General features: G+C 43.8%; 1 protein-coding gene across 1 annotated transcript; it reads right to left on the reverse strand.

The window, feature by feature from the left end:
* Positions 1 to 427: 427 nt before the first annotated feature.
* Positions 428 to 26,981, reverse strand: MSRB2 (methionine sulfoxide reductase B2). The gene is made up of 5 exons (XM_025396514.1): positions 26,700 to 26,981; positions 18,260 to 18,360; positions 12,252 to 12,328; positions 1,927 to 2,074; positions 428 to 647 (listed from the first exon to the last, which is right to left on the reverse strand). The coding sequence occupies exons 1-5, from the start codon at positions 26,893 to 26,895 to the stop codon at positions 543 to 545; spliced, it is 627 nt and encodes a 208-aa protein (XP_025252299.1). The 5' UTR covers positions 26,896 to 26,981; the 3' UTR covers positions 428 to 542.
* Between the last annotated feature and the right edge of the window lie 728 nt (positions 26,982 to 27,709).

Raw genomic sequence — 27,709 nt, forward strand, 5'->3', positions numbered from 1 at the left:
GGTGACAGTGAGTGAGTTCTCAAGAGATCTGGCTGTTTAAAAGTACGTGGCACCTCCCTACCACTCTGTCTTGCTCCTGCTCTGCCATGTGAGATGCCGGCTCCACCTTCAGCTTCTGCCATGAGTAAAAGCTCCCTCAGGTCTCCCCAGAATCCAAGCAGATGCTGGCACCTTGCTTCCTGTACACCCTGCAGAACCGTGAGTCAATTAAACCTCTTTTCTTTATAAGTTGCCCAGTCTCAGTTATTTCTTTTTTTTTTTTTTTTTTCTTTTTAATTTTGTTTATTTTTCTAGTTTTTTTTTTTCTTTTTCCAAATTCTCCCAGATCCTGATCAGGTACTTCTTTATAGCAACACAAGAACAGCCTAACACACAGGATTAAGTTGATTCCAGGTAAATCAATTAAGAGAAGCAGTGACTCACTGGAGACAGCAGCAAACTCAGGCCAGTTTTATTGCAAACAAAGCAAGTCATTCAAGTGAATTATGGAAATTGAGAGTGCGCATGAAGGGGTGGCAAGGGAACGGGACTCTTGAAGACGGTCAGTGTTTCCTTGGTTTGAACTTCAGAGCCACACTGTTGATGCAAAACCTCTGACCATTGGGTCCAGGTCCATCAGGAAACACGTGACCTAGATGAGCTTCACACTGCAAAGGACAGAAGCCTCTGTCATCTCCAAATGCAAACAAAGCTCTTTATGTAAAACCAGACAGACGAACCCCCGCAAAATCACTCCACTCTGGAGTCTGACATCTGTGTTAGGAGAAAAGTCTATTGCATCCGAATTAAATTAAGAAATGAAAGAAAGCAGAACACAGTCACGGTCAATAGTTTTCCTTTATCAATAGGATGTGAGCGAGTTATTAAATTTGGGCCTTTAGAGTTACTCATCTAAAAATGGGGATAATTATCATACCTACATAAGAGAGCGGTGGGGACAATTAATTGATATATTGCACGCAAAGCATTAACATAATTCCTGGGTAAGTACTGAATAATATTGTAGTACCCAGTGTATTATTATTATTTATCACTTAAGGCAAAACCACGCTATCTTAATCAGCTTGCCTCTAGTGTTTTACAAAACTCATGAGTCAGAAAATGTGAGCAGCTAAGGATATCAAAATGAATTTGTAATCTGGATTTAAGCCACTCTCTCCTACTGGGCTCACAGAAGGCACAGATGATGATGTCACCCGCAGCATTGCTCTGCCGGCCAGTGACATGCTGCAGGGTGCAAAAGAAGGTTGGGGAGATGGAGGTGCCAGCCACACTGGGTAAGTCAAAGATGAGATGCCAGACACTATAGCAGGATAAGGGCTTCCTGCTCCTTATCCCTGCTCAAAAGAAGGTGAAGATCCTACCTCTGTTCTCATCTCTATGGAAGGCTAGAACCAGGAACAGCCACATTAGAGAGAAGCTGGAGAAGCCGTTTCTCTTTCTCGCAGTGCCCAGAAGGGAGAGAGTGATCATTACTGTCATGTGTAGAAACCCCATGTGTTCTGGGCTGGGTGCAGTGGCCCAGGCCTGTAATCCCAGCACTTTGGGAGGCCGAGGCAGGTGGATCACTTGAGGTCAGGAGTTTGAGACCAGCCTGGCCAATATGGCGAAACCCCGTCTCTACTAAAAATACAAAAATTTACTGGGTGTGGTGGCAGGCACCTGTAATCTCAACTACTTGGGAGGCTGAGGCACTTGAACTCAGGAGGTAGAGGCTGCAGTGGGCTGAGATCGTGTCACTGCACTGCAGCCTGGAAAACAGAGCGAGACTCTGTCTCAAAACAACACAAAACAAAAAGGGAATCCCACGTGTTCTGAAGACAAAAGTACCCCTAGAAAAGGACAACAGATTTGCCAAGAACAAGGGAGCTGTTTGTGGCACTTGGGGCAGCATCAGGGAAAGTAAAACAAAATAAGAAATCTCACCTGCTTGCAGACGACCTCGGTGCGAGCTGATCCTAACGAGGTGTCCAGACGTCTCAGGATCCCTGTGTGGCTTTCATCAGAGCCAGACGTACCATGGGCCTCGGAAAACGAAGGCCACCCAGTGCCGGAGCAGTACTTTTTCTCAGAACTGTGGAAGACATAAATGATACTACAGCTGCTAATGACACTGTCATTAACATGCCAAGAGGGTTTCATGCCCCAACGTGTTGTTCCAGGGAACAGGATGTATTTCAACTCTCCTCTGCCAGATCCCACACCCAGCTATGTGACAGTCAGTCCCCCGGGAATCGTCCACACTGCACCTTCACTATTGAAGCCATTGCCTCTCGAAGTGAAAGGACTTCTTGATCCTTTGATGCTAAAGCCTTCTTTCTGGATGTCCAACAAGGATCTAAAAACACATGGTGCTTTGTGAACTGTGTTGCATATTAGGTAACACAGATCAAGCCCATGTGTTGAAAATGTCAAAAAAGGAGAAATCAAAACGAAATACTAATGGTCGGAGGAAGTCATCATCATCTTGGTGCAACACGGAAGTGTAAGGTCTGATGAGAAAGTCATGCTTAGCAACAGGAATTTCAGGTTATCTAAACACAGAAGCCTGACCAGGGATTCAAAAGCTGCCTCTGGCAACTTCTTAGCTGTGTGAAACCACAGCTCTTGAAGCCTCAGTTTGCTCACCTAGCAAATGGGAATAGTATCTACACTACAGGGCTGTTTTGAGGATTTGAGGGGAACTCTGTGAAGTGTGATATAAAGCTTAGCACAGGGCTGAGCACATGGTAGGTGCCCAGAATTCTTGCTGTGATGGTGATGATGATGATGATGATTAATTAATACGCCCGGGTACCTGGCATCAATAACTGCAGTGAAACCTAGCCCTCCAGAAGTCTCCCAAGGACTCATGATGCTGGCACAAGGAGAAGAAGGACAGCAGGTAAATCCACTCACCAAAGACCCACCCTCTCAGTGCTCTGATGGATAAGCCCCCTTAAATGGCACTGGGAAAATAGACTTCAAAAATTGCTGTGGCAAGGAAATGGCTCTCTCTCTCTCTAAGGAAGAAAGAGAAGAACTGAATGTTAGACCCAGCCAAAAAACAAACGAACAAAACAAACTAATCTAAGAAGAAAAAGTGGCAAAGAATGAAATCCCTACACGATGAACACAGAAGGATGTAGGGTCCAGCCCCACAGGGTCGGTGGGTTTTTCTCCCCATGTGCGGAGATGAGAGATTGTAGGAATAAACACACAAGACAAAGAGATAAAAGAAAAGGCAGCTGGGCCTGGGGGACCACTACCACCAAGACGCAGAGACCGGTAGTGGCCCTGAATGCCAGGCTGCACTCTTATTTATTGGATACAAGACAAAGGGGCAGGGTAAGGAGAGTGAGCCATCTCCAATGATAGGTAAGGTCACGTGGGTCATGTGTCCACCAGACAGGGGGCCCTTCCCTGCCTGGCAGCCAAGGCAGAGAGAAAGAGAGGAGAGAGACAGCTTACGCCATTATTTCTGCATATCAGAGACCTTAAGTACGTTCACTAATTTGTTACCGCTATCTAAAAGGCAGAGCCAGGTGTACAGGGTGGAACATGAAGGCGGACTAGGAGCGTGACCACTGAAGCACAGCATTACAGGGAGACAGATAACTGCGGGCACAAGAGGTGGAGGAGTAGAGTCTTCTCTAAACTCCCCCGGGGAGAGGGAGACTCCCTTTCACGGTCTGCTAAGTAGCGGGTGTTTTTCCTTGACACTGATGCTACCGCTAGACCACGGTCCGCTTGGCAACTGGTGTCTTCCCAGATGCTGGCATTACCGCTAGACCAAGGAGCCCTCTGGTGGCCCTGCCCGGGCATAACAGAAGGCTCGCACTCCTGTCTTCTGGTCACTTCTCATTATGTCCCCTCAGCTCCTATCTCTGTATGGCCTGATTTTTCCTAGGTTATGATTGTAGAGCGAGGATTATTGTAATACTGGAATGGAGAGTAATCGCTACAAACTACTGATTAATGATAGTCATATATAATCTATTATCTATATCTAGTATAACTATTCTTATTTTATATATTTTATTGTACTGGAACAGCTCGTGCCCTCAGTCTCTTGCCTCGGCACCTGGGTGACTTGCCACCCACAGAAGGAAGCCTAGCTGACAGCACAAACTCCCACAGAAACAACTGTGTAATGCAGCAATTCTCAAACATTTTGGGGTCAGCACCCCTCACGTCCCCTCTGTGTCCCCAAAATTAATAGGGATTGCTGAGAGCTTTTGTCTATGAGTTACATATGCCAACATTTAACAAATTATAAATTATAACTGAGAATTTAAAAACGTGTGCATTAATTATTTTTTATTAATATAGGTTGAGTGCCCCTTATCTGAAATGCTTAGGACCAGAAGTGTTTTGGATTTCAGATCTTTTTGAATTTTGCATTTTACCTGACGGTTAAGCATCCTTAATCTGAAATACTGCAATGAGCATTTCCTTTGAGTCTAATGTTGGTTCTCAAAAAGTTTCGGATTTTGCTGGGCATGGTGGCTCACACCTATAATCCCAGCTTTTTGGGAGGTGGAAGCGGGTGGATCACTTGAGCTCAGGAGTTTTTTTTTTTTTTTGAGATGGAGTCTTGCTCTGTCGCCCAGGCTGGAGTGCAGTGGCACCATCTCGGCCCACTGCAAGCTCCGCCTCCCGGGTTCACGTCATTCTCCTGCCTCAGCCTCCCGAGTAGCTAGGACTACAGGCGCCCGCCACTACACCTGGCTAATTTTTTGTATTTTTTAGTAGAGACGGGGTTTCACCGTGTTAGCCAGGATGGTCTCGATCTCCTGACCTCGTGATCCGCCCGCCTCGGCCTCACAGAGTGCTGGGATTACAGACGTGATCCACCACGCCCGGCCGAGCTGAGGAGTTTGAGACCAGCCTGGCCAACATGGTGAAACCCCCTCTCTACTAAAAATAAAAAAACTAGCTGGGCATGGTGGTGCATGCCTATAGTCCTAGCTACTCGGGAGACTGAGGCAGGAGAATATCTTGACCCCACGAAGCGGTGGTTGCAGTGAGTGGAGATCAGGCAACAGAGCTAGACTCATCTCAAAAAATAAAAAAGTTTCAGATTTGGGTGCATTTCAGATTTTGAATTTTCAGAGTAGAGATGCTCAATGTGAAATAAATTTATTACATGTTAACATCACATATATTTATGACAAATAATTATATTTTTCTAAATGAAACAAACATTTCATGAGAAGAGTTGCACTGTTTTACAATTTTGCAAGGCTCTTTAACGTCTGGCTTAAAAAAAAGACAACTGAATCTTCCTCTGGATTCAGTCTGTTGCTATGTTGTTTTGATTGAGGTATAAGAGGATGTGGCCTCAAGTGGCCTCAAGTGTGATTGGAAAAGCCTCTAGAAAAGTCCCCCCCAGGAATCTCTGGGGTCCTCAGACTAGGCTTTGAGAACCACAAGTATAGCCATTAGGAGGAAAGACTTTGATTTCTGAAAGATTTGGGTGTGAATCTGGGATCTGTCTGTTACATCTGTGTCACCTTGGCAAGTCATTTAATTTTTTGAAGCCTCAGCGTCCTAATCTATAGACAAGCATAGACTAAAAAAAAGTTCTAAGCCACCTACTGACTAAATAGAGCCCTTCTTAGCCAAGGGGACTCCAGAAAAACCTTTAAACCGAGTTTCCAGTCATGATGGGACAGGAGGTCAGACACACTTCGTTATACCCCCTCCCTCTCATGGTTTAGACACAACAAATGACCAGCACTGATGTTTAAATAGAGATCATAAGACTGGCAAACAGACTCTTTGTGGCAATAATATACCACATTATAAACAGGACCTAAGGCCATGCCAGGCGAGGGTGAAGTCACACACCCCTACACTTAAAGAATCAACTCTGTTACAACTGCCACAAGGGTTTTCTTTTTCTCTAGCAGCTAAACAATCACTGGCCTTGAGATAAGCAGCTCATCTACCATCAGACAGTGACTAGCTGAGACCCTCTGTTCCACCAGCCATAACTACAGCTTTGATTGCACAAGAGACTGATTTTAGTAACTTTCTCCTGATTAAAAGACCATGAACTGGTTCTGGATGGTTTACAGAGGCTGTGCACTTGCGGGCCTTCATATCCTGAAAGACTTTTGATGTGCAGGGTCTAATTGTAATACATTTAAATGTTAAGTTTCTACCCCCAAATAAACATAGGTCATGTGTTACATGCATGTCTGTTCAATATGCGTATGTCAGGACCATCTTCACGAATTTTCATAACCCCTCCTGTGATCTGTTAAATAGGTATATTTAGCCAACCCCTTCAGCATAAAGCTCCTACCCCAGCTGCTCCCCCTTCCGAGTGCCTGCGTCTGCGCTTGGCTGGGAGCTCGCTTTCCAGCCTGTGGGATGGCCACCCTGAAGACTGTAACCCTTTAGAAGAAATAAAGTCTCCTTTTCTACATTTATAGATTGTATGATTTTTTAAAAGCTAACAATAGCAATGGAATTATCACCTCACTTCCTGTATGTATGCTTAGCATAGTACCTGACACATGGCACATAAGTCAGTAGCTATTTTTTAATTTTTTTATTATTAATACCAGAAATCTATGAAATGTGAGCAGTTGTGGGTCCAACTAGAAGTGTTTGCATATTCAGGTCAGGTTCTTTGCAATCCTCTTCCAAGGGTTCGAAAACATTCATCTGACCACTCTGCTCAGGGAAAAACATCATTAAGTATCTTTTAATCCCAGTCTTTCCATCCTCAACATTATATATAAACTAGTGATCATTAAATGAATTTTGATGGAGAATTATGACTACAATAAAATTTTTTAAATAAATGAACCTACGACTAATAAAAACTCATTAAAGCATTTTATGGGAAACAATAAACCTTTATTGATGCAATTAGCAGAATCTGGAGATTTTACCAAGTAATATGAGAGGCCTAACGTATATAAGTTAAGACTGGGAATGAAAATATTAAAGCCAATCAGAAATTCCAATATACATATTTATGTGATTAGCAGATTGTAAGGTTTGCCCTTGAAGAACTAAAACCATTCTGAATCATATACTCTAAGGGATTTTTACTTTGTTTCATTTTATTTGCTTTGGTTTTCCTTGATTTCTGGAAGTTCTACAGTTCCCAAACCAACAGCACAGGCACTTGGTGATAACTGACAGCCCTAACCTCTTAGAAGAATTTCTGTTCCTTTGAGGGAATGGGGCACACAAAAGGTTTTTAACAATATTACTTGGTTACCCATGGTGCATAAGACATCAGGACGTTATGTAAAACGTGAACTAGTATCAGGCTCTGTTTCCTCTTATTTTAAGAAGATTTATGATCGTGAAATATGTGATCCCACAATAGATTTTAATAAACACTTTCCCAATAGGCTTATGTGGAAGAAGAAAGGGAGAAGGAAGGAGAGAAGGAGGAGAGGAAGTGGCAGTGGGGGACAATGTCACTTCATTCCAAGTTAGCGAAATGAGAGTCTGGAGTCCCTAGGAGTGTGGCAACACATGCTGGAAAGTGTTCTTGACCCAGATACCTTTGATTAAAGGTCTCTGATTTGGAGAGGCAGAAGCTCTCAAAAACTGTGCACCAAACTCATTCCAACAACTATAGGATGATGAGGAGAATGATGGTAAGTCTGGCAGATGAGGCTGGCAACAAGGCTCTGGAAAGGGAACTCATGAGTTACACTGGCCGGGATCACCATCAGAGACTGGTTATGTCTTCTGAGAAACTTACACCTGTAATTCAGAAAGCAGGCACCAGAAGGCGATGGCACCTATGTCAACGGTGCTGCCCACGTGGCTTAATGGAAGCTCAGCTAGTGAAGAATGTGGGCTCTGGAGTCCAAAACTGTGAGGTCATATTTTGGCTGGCTACCTGTAAGCAGCGGAACCCTGGACAAGTTATTTCATCTTCCTCTCAGTTTCCTCACATGAAATGAGAATAATAACAGCACTACGGGGAGCTGCCAAGAGGTCTGATGAAATGATGCACATGAAGAGCCTGGACATGGCACCTGCCACATGTCCAGAGGGCTCCTTCATTGCTGGGGTGCTTTCCACTCTCAAGAAGAGTGCACTGTACAGGCTCCAGTGGAACCCAAATTCCTGCACTATGGCTTACTAGATAAGTGACCTTGAACAAGTTAGTTAAATTCTTTAAGCCTCAGTTTTCACATCTGTTAAATGGGGGTTTTCATAGCTCCTTATTGGAAGGTGAGGATTGTTTGCAAAGCATTGGAGCCCAGTGTCGGGCATGTAAGTGCTTAAGAAGTTGCAGCCACTTCCCTCACATTTCCACAGTGATTTCATAATCACAGCTGCTTTCTTTTTTTTTTTTTTTTTGAGATGGAGTCTCACTCTGTCACTCAGGCTGGAGTGTAGTGGCTCAATCTCAGCTCAATGAAACCTCCACCTCCTGGGTTCAAGCTCTTCTCCTGCCTCAGCCTCCCTAGTAGCTGGGATTACAGGTGTGTGCTACCACGCCCAGCTAATTTTTGTATTTTTAGAAAAGCCAGTATTTCGCTATACTGGTCAGGCTGGTCTTGAACTCCTGACCTCCAGTGATCCACCCACCTTGGCCTCCCAAAGTGCTGGGATTACAGGCGTGAGCCACCATGCCCAGCCCATAACCACAGCTTCTGATAGTCCCAACACTGCTATGGCTTCTAAGCAGCAGGACGGATGTTATTAATCAACCAATCAAGAAGTACTTACGGAGCATCTAAGTATCTGTTTCCAAGGTGGCTACAACAAAATACCACAAAATGGGTGGGACTCTCTCACAATCTGGAGGATAGAAGTCCAAAGTCAAGGTGTCCGCAGGGCTCTGAGGCGTCTAGGGAATCCTTCCTTGCCTCTTCCTACCTTCTAAGGTAGGCAGTCTTTGGTTTATAGCTGCAGATCACCAACCTCTGCCTCCGTTTTCACATGGCTGTCTCCTCTCTGTCTGGACGACTTCTCCTCTTCTTAGAAGGACAGCAGTGATTTTGGAACTAGGGCTGACCCCACTCCAATATGATCTTATCTAAACTAATTATACCTGCAGCCACCCTATTTCTAAATAAGGTCACATTCCCAGCTTCCAGAGATTAAGACTTCAACATGTCTTTTTGGGAGACAAAATTCAACCCGTAGCAACTTCCATGAGGCTTGTCCAAGAAGGATAAGATGGCCAAGGGGCTCAAGAGCTAATCAAGTTTCTCTCCTTAACTAAATAAAATACTTGAACCAATAGGAGAATAATTAGGTCCTAAATTGTGTGATACTGATAAATAGGAATTTGAAGCAGATTTTTTAAAAAAAACCCCCACAGTGTGTGCTATCAGAGGAGGTTTCAGGATAAATCTGGGATCCAAAAATAAGTGGAATTTCAATTAGCAATAGTGGGGCTGAGCAGATCCCAGGAGGCCAGCACAGCACGAAGGGGGTCCCAGGCAGGAAGCAGCCGAGCTGAAGCAGGCAGCTCAAAGGAGCGGGCCCTGCGTTTACTTGTTAAAAGAACTACTTAGTTTTGGTTGACCAACTTTCCCTTCACTTTCATTCTACACAAACATTTGAAGGAATTTTTTTTTTTTCTGTACCTCTGCTTCCTACTATAGAAACTGGAGACCAGAGACAGAAAGAGAAGGAAAATGAGAGGCAAAACAAGAATGTATTTCTAAAACTCCTCTTGAACAGGAAGAAGGCTCAGGAATATAGTCTGCATTTGTATATTCTCATTAATTAGAATATATCTTCCAGAATTCCTCAGGATCAAAAGCACATTCATGTATACAGCCCTAAGAGGGCTCTGTTGCTTAAGAACACGTCATTATGGCCAGGTGCGGGGGCTCATGCCTGTAATCCCCGCACTATGGGAGGCCAAAGCGGGCGGATCACCTGAGGTCAGGGGATCGAGGCCATCCTGGCTAACATGGTGAAACCCCATCTCTACTAATAAAACAAAAAATTAGCCGGGCGTGGTGGCACACGCCTGTAATCCCAGCCACTCAGGAGGCAGGAGAATCGCTTGAACCTGGGAGGCCAAGGTTGTAGTGAGCCGAGATCACGCCACTGTACTCCAGCCTGGATGACAGAGCGAGACTCCATCTCAAAAAAAAAAAAAAAATTCATTACTAACTTGCAGCAACTGCCTGGCCTGAGTCAGGCATGTCAGGCATCGCTCTATGCTTTTTCATGTATTAACTCATGACTCAGATCATCCTCCCAGCAACCTTATGAATTAGTTACTATTATCTTCATTTTATAAGTGAGGAAATCAGACACAGAAAGGTTAAGAAATTTGCTCAAGGTCACACTGCAATGGGGCCAGGATATATACCTTGGCAATCTTAACCATTCTACTGCCTCTCCCATAAATGAGTGCATCTTTAAGAACAGTATATTCTGGAACATAAATAATCTTCAGGAATATATTATTTCCTTCAGCTGCAGTAGCAGCAACAAGAAAGAAGAACAGAAACAAACTCAGAAGTCTTTAAGAATGCAAAATGGAAACTTTTCAACTGAAACTAAATGGTTACACAAAAACAAGGTTGGTGAATTGGCAGTCCCTTAAACTGGCCACTTGGTCAGTGGGCTTTTGGAGAATCGGCTGGTTTTCCTATTAGTCTTGACTCTTTCACAACCTCCAGGACCTGGGGTTGGTCACTTAACTTCCTTAATTTGAACTAGCATTGTGCTAATATAGTAGCCTCTGGCCACATGTAGCCTTTTAAGTTTAAATTAATTAAAATTAAATTTAAGTTTAAATTAATTAAAATTAAATTTAAGTTTAAATTAATTAAAATTAAATTGAAAAAGTCAGCTTCTCAGCCATGCTAGCCACATCTTGAGTGCTTAACAAGCATATGTGATGAGCGGCTACCACATGGCCAGATACAGACATCTCCATCACCACAGGAAGTTCTACTGGACAGAGGTTTGTGCTCTGGACTCAGGACCCTCTTGGTTCCAGTATTCTGACACTACAACTAAGCCTGCAAGGTGAAAGGAAGGGAAGAAGGCCCCTTCTTTTTCAGATGCAGAAACCGGAACATCAAGGAAGGGGAAGAGTGAAGACTATGATTTAGGAGAATGCTCTTGCAAGGATGATTTATCTTCTGTATTCACAGTGTGAAGAGGGAGACAGAACACTGCCTGATGCCTGCAGTAACAAGGGAGCCTTTGACATGCTGGCAGCATGGTTCTATGGCTTAAAGTTCATGGGCCATCTCAAAGTCCTACCTCTCCTCTTTAACAGAACCAAACGTCAAGAAATAACTATTGTCTCAGAAACCTGAGTCCCACATTTTACTGTGTAAAAATTAACCTCCTTCTAGTTTCCCCCATGCCAATGTGAATGCATCTGGGCAAAGGCCTGCCCATCTGTAAGCATGGAGGAAAATCGATGCTAATCGCTTCTCATCCTTGCAGGCGGGTCCGGCTTCCTAACGCAGCCCACATTAGCAGCCAGTCGGGCAGGAAGGCCCAGACTGCTCAAAGCCCAGAGGACAGAAGGAAGCACTGCCTAATGGGTGATGCACAGGGCTGGCTTGATTTATATTTTATTCTAAACTAATTTAAGGTTGATGCAAAAGAAAGGAAAACATCTTTGAAGTTCTGAAAAATAGGACTTCAAAGATATTTTCCTTTCTTCTCCATCGAATCTACTTTTTTTTTTAAGACTGTTTCCTGCGTGTCTAAACAAAAAAGCCTTTGTTGAGAGATTTCAGATCCTGATTGACTTAAAAGAGGCTTTGAAATCAAGGGACAATTAAATTTACTTTTAGCTATATAGAAGAGGGTATGGTATTCACTACTGTCAAGCATTGTGGGGAATCTATCCTCATAAAATTCTACATTTCCTAAATTAAATTATAAACCCATTTTCCCTGGGAGAGAGAGAGTTTTAATCACATGGCCCAGCAAATATAATCATGGTTTAGATTTCTTTAAATACTTTCCCTCTAAAAAAAAAAAAACTCTAATAGTTTTATCATAAGGTACCCACCAAGTTTTATTTCCTTGCTATTTCTTGAGGATAGAGGAAGGAAGAATATAAGCTAAGAAGTCTTGTTAATGGCTCTAAATGCTAGAAATAAAAGTCAAGACAGGCAAGTATCTCATATGAATAGCTCTCCTTACAGCAACAATGCAAAATGAGAAGGGCAATTTAAAAAACAAAATGGGTATTATGGGTATTTATTTATCCAAGATCTCAAATGAAACACAGCAGTAAGAACCTAGAGGTTTGCTCTCCTTCCGTAGCTCTCGATTCTTTATCTTACCTGAAGAGTGGACTATCACAGCACACGCAATGATACATTCCTGCTTCCTTGTTATTCAGGTAGATCCCACTGAAAGGCTGAAAGTAAATTAGATATGTCACGTTCAGATTTCTCATACTACTGGCAGGAGATGATACAGCAGATTTAAATCCTGGGTAAGTCCCCAAATCAAGGAATTTCTGTACTAATTTGACGAAGTGCAAATAACACCAGAGAGAAAATTATAATGCACCCAATGAAGCAGCCTGCAGATGTATCTACAGCCGGGGCTTTATTGCACCCAATATGCAAATTATGACATTGATAATCTTTGTATTCATACAGGACTTTTCATCCAAGAGCATCAAAGTCGGTGAAAAAGCAAGAGAACAGAGTCTTGTCCTCTGTGATTGTGTGAGATTTCGTTCTCCCTTTTAGAAGAGTTAATACAACAGGAATCTAGTCCACTGTCTAACATACTTTGAAATCTCCAGTTAAAGACAGAATATAAATACATAAAAAGCATAGTTCAGTGAGATCAGGGATTTTGCCTTTAATATGCTTCATATAATGTTTAGGACACAGTGTACTTAATAAATGTTAAATAATGAGCTAGATTCTCCCCCCACCAACCCAGGTTACTACTTAGATGAAATTACTACGTTCATTGTGAGTTACAGGGTTTGCAAGTTTTCAGAGGTATTCTGAGAGGAGAACAGGAGACAAGTCAATGAATGAGCCAAGTCAATATTTGTTTAAATGTTATTTCTCAAACTTGATTTTTCTTTTTTTTTTGAGATGAAGTCTCACTCTGTTGCCCAGGCTAGAGTACAATGGCACGATCTCAGCTCACTGCAACCTCTGCCTCCTGGGTTCAGGTGATTCTCCTGTCTCAGCCTCCCGAATAGCTGGGACTACAGGTGCATGCCACCAAGCCTAGCTAAGTTTTGTACTTTTACGGGGTTTCACCGTGTTAACCAGGTTGGTCTCGAACTCCTGACCTCAAGTGATCGGCATGCCTCAGCCTCCCAAAGTGCTGGGATTACAGGCACTTGCTATGAGCCACTGCACCCGGCTGATGACTTTTTTTAAAAGACCATTTTTGCCCAATTTCTTTTGTCATCTCCTCTGTCAAAGAAAATTAAAGAAAATCAACCCTTGCACAAGCTGACTATGAAGATCCACTATCACAGGGCTTGGCAGCAGGCACCATCCCCTCCTATGGGCCCGAGGAAAGCCAAAGCACAGAACAGCTCATCAAGTGACAAAGCTGACTCAGGAAATCTTCAGACCCCTCCAGGCTTCCCAACTCAAAACATTCACAGGTCAAACATCCAAATTCCCTGTGGTAGCTTAACAGCACATTTTCAGTGAGCTGCATGACAGACAATTTCAAATTAACCTACTGAGCCTACCATCTGGGCACACTTGGATGTTTTCCTTCTTTAAAACCCTAAACTTAGCTGCAGAAATCTGAATGGTAGTGAGCTGGTCCTTTATGGCCAGTCCCCTCAAATGCCTGCTCCCAAAACTGGCACTAGTTGGCAGCTGTAAAGAAGAGGAAGTTGGCCCAGTATGGTAGCTCATGCCTGTAATCCCAGCACTTTGGGGGGACCGAGGCAGGTGGATTACCTGAAGTCAGGAGTTCAAGACCAGCCTGGCCAACATGGTGAAACCCCATCTCTACTAAAAATACAAAAATTAGCCAGATGTGGTGGCACATGCCTGTAATCCCAGATATTCAGGAGGCAGAGGCAGAAGAATTGCTTGAACCTGGGACGCAGAGGTTGCAGTGAGCCGAGACTGTGCCACTGCACTCCAGCCTGGGCAACACAGCAAGACTCCATCTCAAAAACAAAAAAAAAAGAGGAAGCTTCCCATCCTTCCCACCTGGGCTGAAGATGCACGCATGCAAAACAGGACTGCCAGTTCCAAGGCTGATCTAGAAAAGCCTTTTCATAGGATCCAGACAGCCTGGGAAGACTCAAAACATAATCTCATTATTGCAGGGGGGCAGTTGGACAGAGGAAGTGACAGATAACTGCTATCACAGTAAGCAAAATAAAAATTAAAAAATCAGTGAAGGCCAGGTGCGGTGGCTCATGCCTGTAATCCCAGCACTTTGGGAGGCCGAGGCGGGTGGATCACCTGAGGTCAGGAGTTCAAGACCAGCCTGGCCAACATGGTGAAACCCCATCTCTACTAAAAATACAAAATATTAGCCGGGTGTAGTGGCAGGTACCTGTAATCCCAGCTACTCGGGAGGCTGAGGCAGAATTGTTTGAACCCAGGAGGCGGAGGTTGCGGTGAGCCGAGATCGCACCATTGCACTCCAGCCTGGGCAACAAGAGCAAAACCCCATCTCAAGGAAAAAAAAAAATCAATGAAAAGGAATACTCAGCCAACATAGTTTCTGAAATGACATCTACCCACTCTCTCCTTGCCTAGCTTCCTGATGTGCCCTCCCTCTCCAATTTTATACAAGTCCTGTAACTTATTTAGGGTTAAACTCAACTTCTACCTCATTTCTAGTATTTACCTGATAATCTAATATAAACCCAGGTTGAGCTGGGTGCTAATGTTGCAGAGGTGGGCAGCAAAACAGTTTCTGCACTCAAAGAATTTGCTACTTAAGTGGGAGGAAGACACACGTGAACTGACAATTTATACCATGTGGTGACAGCTATGATAGAGATGGCATGGAGTTCGGGTAGCGCTGTACCCTTCACTATGAAAGGAGTTTCCACAAAGGCTGTCTGTATCAGATATTATCTGAGATGTTGGGGGGGAGTCTTTTTATTTCTTAATCTTTTATTATTATTCTAAATTGCACAACTGATTGTTGTTTATTATAGAAAAATGCCAACACTAAGCTGACTTTTGAATGAGGAAATGGAAGAGTATTTCGGGCAGGCAGAACACCTTGGGCAAGGCCCACATGAGAGAAGAGGGCAAAGAGGAGGATGGAGAGAGATGATGCCGGAAGGCGGGTGAGACCAGGCCAGCTGGGGTTGGTTAGATCGTGACGAAGAGCTTAAACTGTGTCCTACTGGAAATGTGAAGCTACTGGAAACTTGTCAACTGGGTGGACGCCTGATTGGAGTTGGTTTTTAGAAAGATCACTTGACATTCAGGTAAAGAATGAGCTGGAATGGGGCAAGATGCCACCAAAGGCAGAGAGCAATCCAATGTCCCTCACACATGCAGCCTGGAGTGTGCTCCTGCTCAGGCAGAGCAGTGGAAATAAAAGAAAGAGATTCAAGAATACTTAGAAGAGAGAACTGAAATGCCTGGCTGCACAGGGAGGGGCCAGGGTCAGAGAGAGAATGACGTTCCAGATTCCCCTGGGATTGCAAGGTCTGCTGGACCGACGGCAGTTTGCCATTCCATCTTGTCAATACAACACACCTGCTGGAAACAGGTGACACACTCAAGAGGGATGACTGCAGATAACTTCACACAGGACTGTTTACAAAGGTGCGGACAGGGCCAATGGAAATCCACAAGTGAGGGCAAAGCCTCCTAGGCTAATGACTTTGAGACGCCATGGCCTCCACTAGGCCTGTGGGACAGAGGAAGAGGGAGTGGCCAGAACCTGGTGAGGCTGCACCTGCAGGGGAGGGCTGCCTGCAAGAGCTGCCACCTGCAATACAGGAACACAGCCACTGCCAACCTGCAGCCCCACAGAGAGAATGCTGGGCCCTAGTGATTTCTCCATCCCACCTTTAGATCTCACTGGTGTCTCCCACTGGCTAAACTGAATCAATAGCTGCGGGGAAGAGGAACTGCTCACTCTTCCTAGAGCTCAGAGCAGGGGAATCCCGTGGAGAGTGGATCTGGAGAGTAGACAGAGAATGACCCGCACAAAACCTCCCTTCTATTGATACTTGACTTCCGGTTATTGCTCAGCCAGCCTGTAAATTTATTCATTGGTCTAGCAGAGTGCTAGCGTATTACTGTTGCCCAAGAAAAACCATGTGGGACTGAATTTTAATTTAGAGTCACCAAAGAGACACCTTCGATGTTTCATTTCTCTTCTCTTAGGTGAACAAAGCTAATGAAGGCTTACATTTCTGCAATATTCTAAAAAGTTAAATGTGGAAATGGATCCATGGAAAGGGATTTATAACATTAGTTAAAATAATGAATGATGCTCATTTTGTCAAATGGCCAAATACAGAGAGTATATTGCACCATCTGTTTGAGAAGCCCACATATTTATTTTCCTAAACATCTGGCAGCTCATCTCTAGGTTCTCTCTACATACCAAGCCCGGCCTGGCTCTGCACCTGAGAATTAGGGTTGGCTTAGAATACTCTGGGAATACATACAACTGCTCACAGAGTATCATGTGGTTCCCTTGTGCAATCTACACAAATGGCTAATGTAGTCTCTTTCCCAATGAGGGCTTTAGTAAAATCCCACCTACAGGAAGTTTTCAAAAATACCAGCATTTCAAGAGACTCTATTGGGATGTGCTGGTCCTTCTGATGACTTTAGCATTGGAGAAACTGAGGGTGACACCATGATTACAATGGCAGTGCACGTGGGTAGTGACATGAGTTTTGCAGGTGCTGACAAAGGAAAAAACATTCATACTCTACTATGCTTGAAGCCACAGGGCTGGGGTCCACTCTGTGAGATCTGCTTCACTAGTAAAAAATACCTAATAACAAAGTTCAATTCAGAAAAGCTACATTCCAGCAGCTATATTTGGGTCTAAGACCGCTGGTTAAGAAATGCGGCACTATGCTCTCATTTATATGTGAGAGCTAAAGAATTTGAACACATGGAGGTAGCGAGTGGAAAAATGGATAACAGAGCCTGGGAAGGGTGAGCAGAGGGTAGGGGGAGGATGAAGAGAAGTGGCTTAAAGGCCACAAACATACAGTAAGAGAAAAGGAATATGCTCAGGGCCTGACAGCAGAGTAGGTGGATGACACTTAACAAAAATGCATTGTATTTGGGTGACAGACACCCTGAATACCCTGACTCGATTACTATGCATTATATATGTGTAACAAATTTTCTCATGTACCCCAGAAACTTGTACACGCACACACAGACACACACACACAGACACACACACACAGACACACAGATAAATGCAGTGCTGTAAAAAGTGATGTTATAATGAGGAACCACTGAGGGTTGTTTTCTCAGAAAATGAATGAAAGCCGAGACTGCCGAATGCAGTTTAAATAATGTTTGCGCCGCTTACCTGGCAGTCATTCAACATTCACAATAGTTGATTTTTTGGATGCCTACTATGGCCAGCCACCACATTAGGTGCCAGGGGTTATAGCAGCGATGGCAAATGCTATGAAGGAAGAGTTCTGCTAGAAGCAAGCCTAGCTGGGGGCTAGGAGAAGGTTTCCCAGAGAAAATGAGATTTGGGCTAAGAGCTACAAGGTAGGTCTGAATGAATGGGTGGAGGGTGTGGGGAGGGATGATGGGAGAGAAGAAGGAATGCTGGGTGCAAAGGCCCTGAGAAGGGAGCCCAGGGTGTGTGAGAGCTCAAGGGTGGTGTGGCCAAAGTACTGGGTCAAGAGGGAAGATGGCTGGATTTGAGGATGGGGTGGGAGCCAGGGGCCGTTAGGACCTTATTAGTCATCTCATCTTTTCTTTTTCCTTGAAAGCACTGGGCAGCCACCGAAGGTTTTGAGCTGGGGAGTGATATGGTCAGATTTGTGTTTTCCAAAGAACTCTTTGGCTGCAGTGTGGAGAATGGGTTGGCTGGAGCAAGAATGGCCATGCGCAGAGAAGGTGACAGTGACTTGGCCCCGAGGGGAGGTGATAGCGGTGCACGGAATTGAAATGACAGGAAGGTTATTTAGGAGTCAGAATAGAGATGATGTGTCCAGGGAAGAGTTTCAGGTTTCTACAACTTGATGAATATCAACACTCCGAGAAGGGGACAATGGAAGAGGAGTGTTGCTGGGTAGTTGGGTTTCATAGCTGGACCTATTCCAACTGCCCCCTCACTGCCAACACACGCAATCAGAAAACTGTAAACCAGCTTAGCTTACCGGTTCCGTTCCTTTTTCTCTCGTGACGTAGAACTGCTCTGGGGTTAGTTTCTTTTGCCACTCACTCTTGGCAAGAGGCAGCTCACACGTTGCAAGAGACCCTGTATTGTTAAACAGGAGTTTTAAAAATTAAAACAAAAACACCTGATGGACTTTTCTTCCTTGGCTTTTTTCCCTAAGTGCACTGTCACCCAGCAGAATAATCCAGTCCCTTCTTCTCTCTCCCATGAGTTTATTCTTCATGGGGACCAGAAGGCTAATGCCTTCATTGACTATTTAATTTAATAAGAAATTAATAAGAAGTAGAGAGCCAGTTTTCTAGTCCTCCTGGGGCATAGAAGTGAAAGAGGCAGCTGAAATATGAAAGAATGTGGAATAATTCCCTTCAGGTACCTAAGGATAGAAACTGATCCTCTCTTCTCTGATGACTTTCAGAGGAGCAGTTGCTGTCAGGATCTAGCCGGAAGTAGTTGAGGCATTGGCCAGAAAAGAACCATGAGCTAGTCGATTGTTAAACTCTTCTCCCTTGCTGGTTTATAAGGATAGCTCTGATTTTCTTTGTCAAGGGAGGTCTCTATTTTAAAAATCTTCTTGCATGGAACAAAAGAAGAAACTCCCATAGCATATAGTCCTGAAAGGGAAACAGACCTACAATAATCTATTATGATGCTTCATGGTTTTTGTCCATATTTTATTTTCCTCTTTCCTGCTCGCCTTGGCATCTATATTACTACATTTATTCACATGAGCGTAAACCAAGTAACTAGAGCAATACTCTCTTTAGCCAAAGGGAGTAGGAAGTCCAACTCCTATAATAAATGTTTTTAATCATCCAACATTAAGAATTGGAAAGGATTTTGTAATGTGTCCAACTCTTCAGTTTACAGATGAGAAACAGAGGCCCAAACGGTTAGTAATCTGACTATGGCACTGAAGATGAAATGTTAAATGCCCGTGATGCCAGCATCTATATATCAAACATGTCAGAAGTTACAGTTGAAATTCATTTAGGTTACAAAAAAAAGTCCTAAATTGTCCTTCGGCAAGAAAAGACTTATCTTCTCTCCAGTTTATAATACCAAACAATACTGCATTTCCAGTGATGCATATAGCTGATTGCTTACATTTTGCTAAAAGGTTTTTAAACTATTTAATATATTAAAAGTTTTTTTCTTTCTTTTTATTACTGTTATTATTTTTACACAAGGGCTCCCCAGGAGGTATCTTTTATTAAATATACTGTTTATACGACTACAGGGGTTTCTTTTTACTATGGAAATATATATCTGAAATTCCTACGGAATATACCTCAGTTAACACATGATTTTTGGGGTATTTGACACTTTGGGGACAAAACAAAATGTATTTATGTGATAATTACTATTGCTCAATGGCCTTCAGAGTTATCCTGCAGAATGTCAAGTAATAAATGAAGAAGGAATTATAGAAATTTTTAGATCACCATTTTGTAAAAATCATCAGAGGATTCCAAAACCCCTTTCGACTGCTGGGGAACAGAATAGTCACATCTTCCCAAAATACAACCCCAGAGTTTATTAATTACAAAGAAGAAAAATGCCACTACTTTAACCAAATAGGCTAAGCTAGCATCACCAACAGCGGGACAGGTGACATCCTGTCTACCTGATGTGATGCTCTGGAAAGGACACAACATCACCAGTAAAGTTTTCCTGCCGAAAACATTCAATCTGTGTTTCATGAAGAAACAATCACATAAGTGAAAATTTAGGGAAATTTTCACTTTCCTGTGGAAAGCAAGGACTCTCCACAACTGAAACCAATGTGTGACCCTTTATTAAATTCTAGATCCCAGAAAAAAAATAAGAGCTATAAAATACACTGTTGGTATATGGTGGAAAATTTGAATATCAGCTGTGTATTAGACAAGGGTGCTCAATTTCCTGAGAGGAAAACCGTCTTGAGGTTTTGTAGGAAAACGTCTTTGGTCTTAGGAAATGTGCTGAAATATTTAGCAGTAAAGTGTCATGATGTCTGCAACTCTCAAATGGTTTAGCAAGAGAAATATAAATAAGTGTGAGTGTGTGAGTGTATGTTTGTGTGTGTGTGTCTCAGTGTTGAGGGGAGAGATGGGGAAGAGCACATGAATCTAGAAAGAAACTTCATCTCCATGAGATTTTTCCCAATAGCCCATAATCCCAGTTTAATTGTGGGGAGAAACATCAAACAATCCCAGACTGTGGGACATTCTACAAGGAACCCCACGAGTACTCCCCAAAACTGTCAAGGTCATGAAAAACAAGGAAAGACAGAGACAGTTTTGACAAATGTACAATGATGGTGTCAGCGGATAACCAGGGGGACCTGGGTGAGGGGTTTTGAGAACTCTGCATTATTTTTATAAATTGTCTATAAATCTAAAATTATTCCAAAATAAAAAAGCTTATTTAAAAAACTATCTTCTCCATGGCCACCCCCGTACCATCAAGCACTACTGGAGGAAATCCCCCACCTGGGGAGAGAGTTGTCCTTATAAACTCAAAGTTACTCATCTCACTGGGGTTTCAGTGAACCATGGTGAGTATTATCTTTCCCCAGTCAGCTGTCTTCCCATTTCTCTGCAATGGGTGTTTTAAACCTTTTCCACTCTCAGGAATGTAAACTAGTACAACCACTATGGAAAACAGTGTGGAGATTCCTTAAAGAACTAAAAGTAGAACTACCATTTAATCCAGCAATCCCACTACTGGGTATCTACCCAGAGGAAAAGAAGTCATTATATGAAAAAAGATACTTGCACATACATTTATAGTAGCACAATTTGCAATTGTAAAAATATGGAGCCAACACAAATGCCCATCAATCAACTAGTGGATGAAGAAATGATGGTATATATATACTAAGGAATACCACTCAAAATAATGGCATTCACAGCAACCTGGATGGAATTGGAGACTATTATTCTAAGTGAAGTAAGTCAGGAATGAAAAACCAAACATTGTACGTTCTCATTTATAAGTGGGAGCTGAGCTATGAGGATGCAAAGGCATAAGAATGATACAATAGAATTTGGGGGCTCAGAGGGGAAAGGCTGTGAGGGGGGATGAGGAATAAAAGAGTACACATTGGGTACCATGTACACTGTTCGGGTGATGAATACACCAAAATCTGATAAATAACCATTACAGAAATAACTTATTCATGTAATGAAACACCACGTGTTCCCCCAAAACCTACTGAAATTAAAAAAAAAAAAAAAAAAAAACCTTTTCCATTCTCCTCAAACCATGGTCTCTACTACATCTCCCCTTCCTCTCAACAGATTCCACTTTTGCAAAATCAAAAGCCACAAACCTTCTTGCTACCAAACCATCACACTTAACAATACCTACATCTACCCTTTTTCCATCTTGTCACAATGGAACAAGTGACTGCCTCTGTTATGGTTTGGCTCTGTGTCCCCACACAAATCTCATGTGAAATTGTAATCCTCAGTGTTGGAGGTGGGGCCTGGTGGGAGGTGATTAAATCATGGGGGCCCTTTGGTGCCGTTCTCATGATAGTGAGTTATTGAGAAATCTGGTTGTTTAAAAGTTCACCTCCCCCTCTCTCTCTTCCTCCTGCTCTGACCATGTAAGATGTGCTTGCTTCCTCTTCACCTTATACCATGATTGTAAGTTTCCTGAGGCCTCCCCAGCCATGCTTCCTGTACAGCCTGTGGAACCATGAGCCAATTAAACTTCTTTCCTTCATAAATTACCCAGTCTCTGGTATTTCTTTATAGCACTTTGAAAACAAACTAATACAAGCCTCCTCCTGTCTGTTTTTTTGCCACTTCTGTTCAGGATCCTATCTCTTTTTGGCCACCCCAAATGATGAAAAAAGGGAATGCTTTAGCCAGAGGCTAAAAAGAGCAAGAACAGGCTTTGCTAGTAAGAGTGAATGTCCTGGGTTCCTCCTCCCATATTTAAACTCTGGTCCCATGGGGGGATTTGTGAGACCTAATCTCTGGCTATCACTGACATTTGTCAAGGAAAGGAGTAAACAGCATCATGATAAAACACCCTCCTCTTGGCTGTGGCAAAGATCTTGCATTATTCCTGTGGATAGGTAAGAGGACCAACTTCAGGTACTAAGGTTGGAATTTACAGTCTGTGAAGCTGGCTTTATCTTCCTATCTCCTTTCAGGGAGGAAGTGGAATGGGCTTGGAAAAAAACCCTATTGTCTCCTGGAAGCACTGTCCTTAGTGTGACTCAACAGGCAGCACAATATAGTAGCTGACACTGGAAAGTGGGAATTAGAGAAGGGCTAAAAGTCAGTGGGACTCTCAAGTACCTGTTTTAAAGCAGGTACTTCCTTCGCTTTGAACCTAAGGCTTGAGTTTGCCTGGGTTCCCAGCTCCCTCTCCCACACCTCTGTATTTTGTTACACCTATTAGAGAGTGACTATCTGTTCTTCAGACACCACCTCCTCCCTCTGCCCTAATTTTTTTAAGAGACCGGGTGTCACTGTATTGCCCAGAATGGAGCGCAATGGCTATTCATATGCATGATCAAAGCACACTACAGCCTTGAACGCCTGGGCTCAAGTGATTTTTCCTTCCTCAGCCTCCGAAGTAGCTGAGACTACAGGTTCATGATACAGTGCCACGCTGTAATGTTTTCTTTTTAAGTTTAAAATATATAACTAGTGTTTAAATTGCTAACCGAAAGAATTAAGCCTTCATCTAAGTACAATATGAAAGAACATTTTTAATGGTTCTTTTAATCCTTATCAATGTGGACCTTTTACACCATTTTTAATGTGTGTGAAAGCTTTAGTGGGTAGGCAATAATATTTAGACTAGTTCTTGTTCAAGCACCAATTATGCAACATTTAGCTGCAGATTTGCCAACCTAGAAGGCTCAGTCAAGGGCACACAGACTTTGCTTTGATAGCGCAATGACAAACGCTCAGTTGGGTACACCCAGGTCAGGATATATGTGTGCTGTATCACTTTTAGAGGTTTCTTTGACCTGGATGTTAAGAGCTGAATTACGACATTCCCTGCCCCCCAACTTCCAAATTCATATGTTGAAGTCCTGATCCCCAGTACTTTAAAATGTGACTGCATTTACAGACAGGGCCTTTAAAGAGGCAATCATGTTAAAATAAGGCCATTAAGAGGGGGCCCTGGTCCAATAAGACTGGTGTCCTCATAAGAGGACGGGACAGCAGGGAAAAGGCCACCTGAGGACACAGCAAGAAGGTGGCTATCCCCAAGTTAAAGAAAGAGGTCTCAGGACAAATCTCAGGACAAGTCTTGGTCTTGTACTTCCAGCCTCCAGAACCGTATGAAAATGAATTCCATCGTTTAAGTTGCCCAGCCTGTGGTATATTGTTATGGCATCCCTAGCAAATGAACACACTGGGGTTTTAGAAAACAACCAAAGTTTAAATAAAAATTGCAGTATGAGTAAATTCTGAGCAGTTTTATCAAACAGCAATTTAGGCACGTGTGCATTAGATACACGACAGGTTCTCTCACTTGGGAATGAGTCAAGTCTTCTGGCCACCATGGCTAGAGAGAGGTTTCCACACTGGTTGTGTCCTTTTGTGTGTGTGTGCAGGTATTTTCTGTCCTCTGCACCACGTGCTCATCCTTTGGGGGCTACACATTTTCCAGATTCCCTCTACATTCTCTTGCTATCTTCACTATGAAAACATGTATCCATTGGTGCTATTGCATGAGATAGCTACACAACTTTACTTTGAATTATGCCTTAATAAACTCAAATTCCTTGGAGTTCCCTTCTCTCTGTGTGCTGTGATTTGCACAGGTCATATGTCTTATTGGCCAGAAGTTCCATGGGGTGGGCCTCAACTTTTTCATCCCTAAGGAAATCCACTATTGGTCCTATTGTTACCTACTGGGTGCCTTCTTCGGGTTTTGCTAACCTTCCTGGCCACAGTTGCTATACTGCCAATTGTCACACATAAGCCCACTTCATTTCAATAAATAATGTGTTGAATCTAATGGAACTCATCAGAAACTGGTATTAAAAGAATCCCCAGCCCATTCTGATCTGCAGAACTAGTCTCTCCCATCACAGTGCCTGGACTGTTTTAACCCTATGCCCAGGATGGTTTCCTAGCATAGTTATCTCTAGAAAGAATATTTTCCTGAAGCAACAGAGTTTTTGCTCCAGAATATTTCTTACTTTCCTTTTTCAGTTTGCTCTTTATCAACCTGGATTAAAAAAAAAAAATCACTCTGAGCATATAAGAAATTGCAGCACTGGAGAAAAATACTGTCATTTCAGTATCTTCTCATTTCCCCCCTCCCAATTTCTCTCTCTCTCAACACTCCCTAAGCCCATGATTTAACTTAAATGTAGCTACATTTTTGTCCTTTACACTTATTTATGTAATCATAACTAACATTTATTGTGTGCCTGCTAAGTGTCAAACATTGTAACAAAATATTTAATTAAAAAGTTATTCTGTACAACAACCCTACTATTATCATTAGCCTTATTTGATAGAAGGAAAAAAAAATCTGAAGTTTAAACTTACCAAATTCAAGAAAGATGTCCAAAGACATTGTTACAAACTGAATGTTATGTATTCTCCCTGCTCCTCTCCCCACTCCCATATGCTGAAGCCCTAACTCCCAGTGAGATGGTATTTGGAGATGGGGCTTAGGAGGTTATTAGTTTTACATTAGATCATAAAGGTGAGGCTCCCTTGAGGCACTAGTGGTCCTTCCTGAGATAGTCACGTAAACGCAGAGTGAGAAGGCAGTCAACTGCAAGCCAGGAAGCAGGTCTGCATCAGGAACCAAGTCCGTTCCCACCTTGATCTTGGACTTCCCAGCCTCCAGAACTGTGAGAAAATGTCGGTTAAGTCACCCAGTCCATGGTGTTTTGCAATAGCAGCCTGAGCTCAGACACAGAGCCAGGAAGTAACAGAGAGCCAAGACTCAAAATCTGCATCTATTCATGCCCAAGCCCTTCATCCCAGAACTACTCCCTGTTTATCATTTTTAATGACTCCCTAAAAGTTTGTTGAATTTAATTTTCATGATTTACGTATTTCTTAACTGATTTGGGTTACAGCCAGTTTCCATTTTATAAGAGACCAGTGCTTAAAGCATCTTTGCATATATCTCCTTGTTCTTCTTTTGAACTAATTCCTTCGAATAAATTCCCAGGAGGGATATCTGATAAGGTACATAGCTCCTGTTACCTACTGGTGTCTGGCCAAATTTTAATGTTGGTGGAGAACTTCAGATCCCAGGGCAATTCATTAGGCTGCTTCTGACAGCAGCAATTATAGCCATGAAGTAGTTACCGCTATAACCACCATCCCGTATCAAGGGGTTATAGAGAGCTCGTCGGTAACTGTGATCTGTTTCTATTACCTGTGGTTCTCAGCAAAACAACGCTTGGCATACAGTGGGCTCACAAAGGTCATCAGACTGACTGACCAGAGACACCAGTGGTTAGAAAGGCCATAGCTGGAAGTCATGTTGGATCAGCTAACATTTCACAACGCCAACGCTTTTATTTAGTTAAGTATTCTTTTAACACTACATTTTGAAAACTTCAGGGGCTAAAAAGAGCTCAGAATGAGTTGGTACATTTTCATCAGTTGGGTGAACGTCTTCAATGAACATATATAAAGTTGGATTCAGAGTGGGTCAGTCTGGCAACCGCCCAGGAAGCCAATCCCCTGAGGCACTAAGTTCCCCTGAAATAGACCTGAAATACAGGGGTAGCTGGCACAGGTCTCCCGAGGTGACTCCTTCCTGCTTGGTGAAGTGTGCAGGTACCCACATCCAAGAAAGGATCCAAAGGCATTTAGCAGAAAACTAACTCTCACTCTCACTCTCACTCTCTCTCTCTCTCTCTCTCTCTCTCTCGCCCTGGTCTCTGTCTCAGTCATTAACAATGGCTGTCACCTTAAAGAAGGAACAAATGATCTACCCGGTCTCCCTGGCTCTTAGACACACGGGAAGACAGCAGGGCAGGAAACACCCCAGGAATCCCTAGTGTGAACTGCCGGCTTCTCAGATGCTGGAAGGAAGCCCGCGGAACTACGAAGAGGGCTGCAGTGCAAAATACTGGAGGCCTTCACAGGGGCGCGCGGGCCGGGCTGCTGCAGCCCAGACCGCGGGCCTTCGCCTGGAGTCCCGGATAGGGGTCAGGGGCCCCAGCGCCAAGAGAAAAAAAAAAAAAAACAATTACGCGCACATTTAGGGGGCTCATGTGTTCATTTCCTCGAATTCTCACAGGGGTCAGTCGCCACCCCGCCGCCACCAAGTTTACAATCCACTGTCCCAGACCCTAAGGTAGGGGGGGCAGGGGTGCCTGCCAGGGCAGCGCCCGGCCTGGACCGGCCTTAGGCTCCCGGGTGCAGCGGGTGAAATGACGCCGAAAGCCGTAGGCAGCGGTGGGGCCTGCGGGACCCGCGTCCTACCTGCCTCCCCCAGTACCGGCCCAGTGCAGGGCTCGCCGCCGCCGGCTCGGCCCCGCACCGCCCGCCGAGGCGCAGCTCCGAGGGTCAGGCCTCGGAGCAACCAGAGGAGCCGCGCCATGACGCCCGCTCCGGCGCCGCTCCGCCCTCTGCCCTCTGCCCTCTGCCCGTCTCTGCCCGTCTCTGTCCCTGCCCCCATCCTACCCCTCCCCCATTCTCTCCCCTCCGTCGGCGCTAGTCGGCCTCCCTCCCCACGCTCCGCCCACACCGCCTGCCACCTCTTCTCCCTCCTCTGCTCCTCCCTTCTTCCCTCCTTCCCACCTCCTCCTCCCACTATGCGCCCTGGGCCCTCACAGGTCCCCGCCCCTCTTCCCTCCCACTCTGCCTCTCTCTCTCCCTATCCCTCTTCCCCTCCTTTTCCCCTCGCCTTTCCTCCCCCTTCCTCTCTCCCTTCCTTTTCCCGAGGACCTCCCCAACCCATCTCTGCATCTCCCAGCTCCTCCCACTTCTGCTCCTCCCTCGCCCTACCCCACCCCCACCTATCCCCCATCCGCAGCCCAAAAACTGATCTGTTTTAGTTTGCATTTTCTAGAGTCGTCCATAAATGGAATCATCCCATATGTACTTGATTTTGTCTGGCTTCTTTCACTCAACATAGTTACTTTGACATGCCTGCGTGTTTTTGCATGCAACAATCCTTCCTTCCTTCCTGAGCAGTATTCCATTTATGGATATACCACCGTGTGTTTATCTAGTCAGCACTTGATTTAGGCTGCTTTCAATTTTCCTGGTTAGAACTACTAGGAATATTCCTGTGCAAATCTTCGTACAGACATATATGGTTTTTCTTCTCTGGGGTAAATACCTGGAAGTGGAATGCCCAGGTCATAAGGTAGGTGTAACCATTTAAGAAACTACTATACTGTGTTCCCAAGTGGTTTTTTTCTTTACCTTCCCACCAGCAGTCTATGCGAGTTCCAATTGTTCTTCATCCTTGTCAACACTTGAAAGTC

The sequence above is a fragment of the Theropithecus gelada genome, chromosome 9 (assembly GCF_003255815.1).
Source record: "Theropithecus gelada isolate Dixy chromosome 9, Tgel_1.0, whole genome shotgun sequence".
Classification (NCBI taxonomy): domain Eukaryota; kingdom Metazoa; phylum Chordata; class Mammalia; order Primates; family Cercopithecidae; genus Theropithecus; species Theropithecus gelada.